The sequence below is a fragment of the Lactuca virosa genome, chromosome 4 (assembly GCF_052849685.1).
Source record: "Lactuca virosa cultivar CGN04683 chromosome 4, Lactuca_virosa_CGN04683_v6, whole genome shotgun sequence".
In the NCBI taxonomy this organism is placed as follows: domain Eukaryota; kingdom Viridiplantae; phylum Streptophyta; class Magnoliopsida; order Asterales; family Asteraceae; genus Lactuca; species Lactuca virosa.
Window position 1 is genome coordinate 37,562,181 of NC_136429.1, and position 5,653 is coordinate 37,567,833.

The window sequence follows — 5,653 nt, forward strand, 5'->3', positions numbered from 1 at the left end:
CAATTAGATTATGACATCCCTTTTCTAAGTTGTGAATTATATAGTTGGATCCTAGCCTTAATATTTTACAATTAGATGTCTATTCCAACTGATGCTTCTGCTTCCTCCTCCTCCTCCAACCACCATAACTTCTCCTTGCACTCTATCTGCTCTAAAGTCATATTGGATGGTTCCAATTATAATGATTGGATGTGAAACATTAAGATGGCCCGTCGACTTAAGAACAAAGAGTATGTTCTCGAAAAGGATCTCGTTGAAGTCGAAGAAGGCAAAGCTACTCCTGAAGAATACGCCTCCTACCAAAAGCACTACGATGATGCAACAAAAGTTGTTTGCATCATGGTAGCCACCATGACCCCTGAGCTGCAAAGGTTTTATGAGGATTATTGGACCTACGAGATGAACAATGACCTTATGGAAAAGTACCATAAACGAGCTCATCAAGAAAAGTACGAAGTGGTCAAGTCCCTTATGGCGTGCAATATGAAGGAGAGAGAATCTGTCGATGGCCACGTGCAAAGAATGAAACATTACGTGGAGCGCCTTGTTAGGCTGAATGTGCATTTTGATGAGGAGTTGGCTATTGACATAGTCCTAAACTCCTTACCTAGTTTTTATGATCAATTCATTCAGACCTATTATCTGAACAACAGTGAGACCACCTTGGCTCAATTTCACAACCTTTTGTAGACAGTTGAAGCCAGAATAAAAGGAAAAAGTATATCCTCCACTCCTGTTAGTGCTCCTATCCAAGCCATTGGACAAGGAAAGGGTAAAAAGAGGAAAGTTTCTCCCAAGCAAAACTGGAAGGAAAAGTCTTACGTAGGGTCATCTAGTAGTGGCCATAAAGGAAAGTCTAGTTCTGATCATCCACCCTCTTTTGATCCCAAAGAGGCTATTTGCTTTTACTGCAACAACAAGGGGCATTGGAAAAGAAGCTGCCCGAAGTATCTGCAAGATATCAAAGATGGTAAAGTGAAGCCTACTTCTATATATATATATATATATATATATATACACACACACACACACACACACTATTTCATCTAATAACTCACCATCTTCTCGTTCCTGGATCCTTGATACATGATGTGGATTTCACATTTTTTCCGATTTGCAGGGGCTAAGAAGAAGTGAGGAGGTGGAGCATGGTAGAATGAACTTGGTCATGGAGCATAGGCGATATTCTCTTGTTACCAAGATTGGAGTTTATAGCCTAGTGCTTAGTAATGGTGTTAGTTTATATTTAATAAATTGTTGCTACTCGTTAGAAATGACAAGAAACATTATCTCTTTTCATACATTGTTCAGACAATGGTTTAGATAATCATTTAATGAAATGAATGGTTCTATTTCTGCTTATAAAAGTGCTGTTTTTTTATTTTGAAGCTTTACCTTATGATGGTGTGAATGAAACTGTGACATGTGTTGATAATTAGGCAATAATGTGTTTCATATTGATTAGTCTAATGGTATAGACAAATTATTCTTATAACATTGTCGTCTTGGAAACATTAATAATAAACGCATCACCCAACTCTAAAGGATGGAGTGTTGGAATCATTTGACCTAAGGTCAGATGATACATGCGAATATTGTCTTTTAGGAAAGATGACAAAATCAAATTTCACTGGATCTTGTGAAAGAGGTGAAGGTTTGTTGGATCTCATACACACAGATGTGTGTGGACCCTTCAGATCATCCACACGGGATTCTAATCGATTCTATGTAACTGTCACTGATGATTATAGCATATATGGTTATATCTACTTAATCAAACATAAGTCAGAAACCTTTTCATCAAAGAGTTTAAGAAAGAAGTCAAGAATAAATTGGGCAGGAAGATAAAGATGCTTAGATTCGATAGAGGTGGAGATTATCTTAGTATCAAGTTCAATAACTATCTAAAGGAAAGTGGAATAGTTTCACAATTGACTCCTCCTAGGACACCATAATTGAATAGTATGGCTGAGAGGTGTAATTGAACCTTGTTAGACATTGTTCATTCAATGATGAGTCGTTCTTCTCTTCCTATTCACTTCTAGGGGTATGCCTTGGAGACAACCGCCTACATCATCAATCTTGTCCATACAAAGAAGGTTTCTAAAAATCCTCACGAGATGTGGACATGGAAAGTTCCCTCGTTAGCACATATCAAAGTCTGGGGTTGTGAAGCTTTCGCAAGACAAGAGACTCATGAAAAGCTAGCACTTAGAAGTGAGAAGTGTATTTTCATTGGTTACCCAAAGCAGTGTTTTGTATATTTTTTCTACACACCTAGTGAGAACATGGTATTTGTAGCACGAAGGGCAGTCTTGAAAGAGAGAGAAAGAGAGAGAGAGAGCTCATATTCAAAGAGGACAGTGGGAGTACTATTGACATTGAAGAAATTCAAGAGTCGACCAGTAAAGGAACCTTAGATGATACTAGCGCTCAACCAGAGGAAGAAGTTCCTGTTAAACCGATAGACAAGTCATTACCTCTTAGGCGTTCCATTAGAGGTAGCATGCCACCTGAGTTCTATGGCTTCCATATTACTACATATGGTGACATGTTTGTGAGTGGTATGACACTGATAAATTTGGATGAGCCAACTAGCTACAAGGAAGCAATGACAGGCCCTGAGGCTGCTAAATGGAAGGAGGCAATAGACAGCGAGATCAAGTCAACGTATGGCAACTAGGTTTGGAATTTGGTTGATAATGTACCAAGTCGAAAGAAAGTTGGGTGCAAATGGATCTTCAAGAAGATGACCGATATGGATGGAAATGTACACACTTTTAAGGCTCGACTGGTTACAAAGGGTTTTACTCAAACCCCAGGGGTTGACTATGATGAAACCTATTGGGTTTTAGGTACTATAACACTCCTATGGTGCACATACAACCCTAATAGCTTTGGATCTAAGTTTTCTATAGTTATACATGCAACAAAAATTATCGAAAGCATGAAGCCTACAACTAGCATACAATTTGACATATGAATAATAAAAATAAGTTAAAAGATTACCACTTGTTGTAGCTTGTTGAATTTGGCCTTTCAAGAGCTTAGCACCCCAAGTGTTGTGCCTCAAACAAGTCACCAACATCATGAAAAATTGGAGAATATTGAGAGAGAGAGAGAGAGAGGTTAGGCACCATGAAATCGTCCATACTCTTGTAATATCACTGTTAGGACCAATTTTGGCTAAAGGGGTTACACATATATAATGTAGAATTCCAAGAGTTATATCTAACCCTAATTTTACACTTAGGCTTATGATCCATAAATTACATGGACTAATAATTTATGGACTTTCTGTGACAACCCGAAATTTTCATTCGTACAAACCCTACAGTTCAGAACTGCAATTAAAATTTAAATACCTTTCTGCTAATTTTTAGCCAGTTTAAAGTCCGTTTGAGTATTTTATTTAATTATTCATGAATCGAACGCATAAAAGGAAGTGAATTCTAGAATATCGGGATAGCAATGGAGCAACCAACACCTTAATTAGGTGTTCACGGCCAAACAAAGGTAGTTTGGGCCGTGAACTCTATCATGGCTGTGAACTCATGCCTTAGGCATGAGTTTACTCCCCAAATCCCTCATTTCTCACTTCCACCCTCAAGAACACTTACCATTCTCTCTTAAGTAGCATCCCGTTCTTCACCCGATCTTCCGAAAACGTAAGTTTCACTTGACTTGATTTGTTGTTATAACCTATCACCTAGTGTTTATACACCATTTCATCCATTCATTGTTGATTTTCACTTAGATCTTCAAAACACCAAGAACACCAAGAACACACTCTAGTGTTCTTGGACCTTAAACACCCAATCGAGCTTCTATCTTGTAAGTACACTTGCCCTAGCTTCTTGTGTGCTTAGTATGATCTTAATAACACTTGAAAATCATCAAGAATCATAAGAACAAAGGAGTTTACGGCCAAGGATTTTCTTGGGCCGTAAACCCCTCTTAAGGTGGCTAAATGGACCCTAGTTCCTTCCTAAGCCTTGGATGCCAACCTTGATCCTTCCTAGAAGTGTTTAAGACCTTAAAAAACAATCAAAACAACTCCCCATAAGAGTTTACGGCCGTAAACACATAAGGATATGGTCCTTAGGCCGTAAACTCTACAAGGTAGTATTATTGTGCCCCTAATGCTTTCCTAAGGCTTGAAATTGATCATTGGATGCTCAATCTTGACTTATAAGACCTTAAATCACCAAATGGCCCTTAGTACCATGAGTTTACGGCCGTAAACTCATGGGGGAAGTGACCTTAGGCCGTAAACTCCATAAGGAGTGGTTCTTGGGCCATAAACTCCAATGCCATGCCATGCAACCCTTAGATGCAATCCTTAGGACTTTCAACACTTAAATAAAGTGTTTTACATGTCTTAGGATGTCTTAAATTGGTTAATTAGTTGTTTAATGACTAATTGAATACATATATGTGTTATTATATGTTAACGAGGGTCATTGAGTGTGTACAAGTCTTCACTTGACACCTAGCATCCTATACTTTCCGTTCATCCAAACCACTCACTACAGGTGAGTTCATACCCCTTAATTAACCTTTTAAATGTTTTTAAATGCTTTTATGGGGGGGGGGGGGAATACAAGTTGAACAATTATAGTTATTGTATCAATCATATGTGATTAATAACTACCAAACAAGTGGATTTCTTACTTTTCAAACTGTGTTACCAAACTGTTTTACTTCAAACTGTCTTACAAACTCTTTTACATACCAAATGCTTTATCAAACTCTTTTACATGATAAATACTTTTACTTAAATTCTTTTAACTTATATTCTGTGTATCTATATAGATATAGTTATATAAGTAGGATTGAAAGGACTTAGGACTGATAGCTCACCTTACTTCCTGTTCCTTGTTTGGTTGTGGACTTAGGGCATTCAGGTTATTTGTCCGAAGGTCGTTTGAATCCTAGTTATATATCATGTATATGTGTGTAGATAAAAAGTGTTACTTCTTTCATTCAGTTCAATGCCTTTAGGTAGCAAAGGTATACAAACATGTTCATATACACAAACAACATTACTAGTAAACTATAATAGGTATAGTTTAGGAAGATACTATTACTAGAAAAATGAAACATACAATGAGTCAGTTCATTCATGAGTAATACATAGTGATGAGAAACAAACATTATACATAGTGATGAGAAACAAACATAATACATAGTGATGAGAAACAAACATAATACATAGTGATGAGAAACAAACATAATACATAGTAATGAGAAACAAACATAATACACAGTGATGAGAAACAAAACATACAAGCTAGACAGAGAAAGAACACACAATACAGCTAGCACATACATATAGATATACATATACATTACATACAGTTATGTGAGCCACTTAACGGGGGGACATGGCACTACCTGTCATGACCCGTTTTGTATCCAGAATCTCCTTAATTGGGGAGCATATGAGTTTGTGTATAGATCTATACTGGATTGACTATCCTACACCTTGCTGCTCGCTACAGTGGGACTTACAAGTCTACGGGTGCCAAACGTCATTTCTTACGACGTCTTACATCGTCGTTTTACTATAGAGTCGGTAGCAGGATACAGGCCGATCACATGGTACTTTAAATAACAATTAGTTTAAAGTAGTTAGTACATCAGTAGTTAC

At 37.4% G+C, this 5,653-nt stretch overlaps 1 protein-coding gene across 1 annotated transcript; it reads left to right on the forward strand.

Annotated features, from left to right (window-relative positions):
* The first annotated feature begins 204 nt into the window (after nt 1-204).
* Nucleotides 205-690, forward strand: LOC145104295 (uncharacterized). Its single transcript, XM_079041560.1, has one exon. It carries the CDS (start codon nt 205-207, stop codon nt 688-690), a length of 486 nt encoding a protein of 161 aa, XP_078897686.1.
* Nucleotides 691-5,653: the final 4,963 nt, after the last annotated feature.

What these genes read in the sequence shown, in the direction of transcription:
- LOC145104295 (XM_079041560.1), top strand. Translation starts at nt 205, where the DNA reads ATGGCCCGTCGACTTAAGAACAAAGAGTATGTTCTCGAAAAGGATCTC.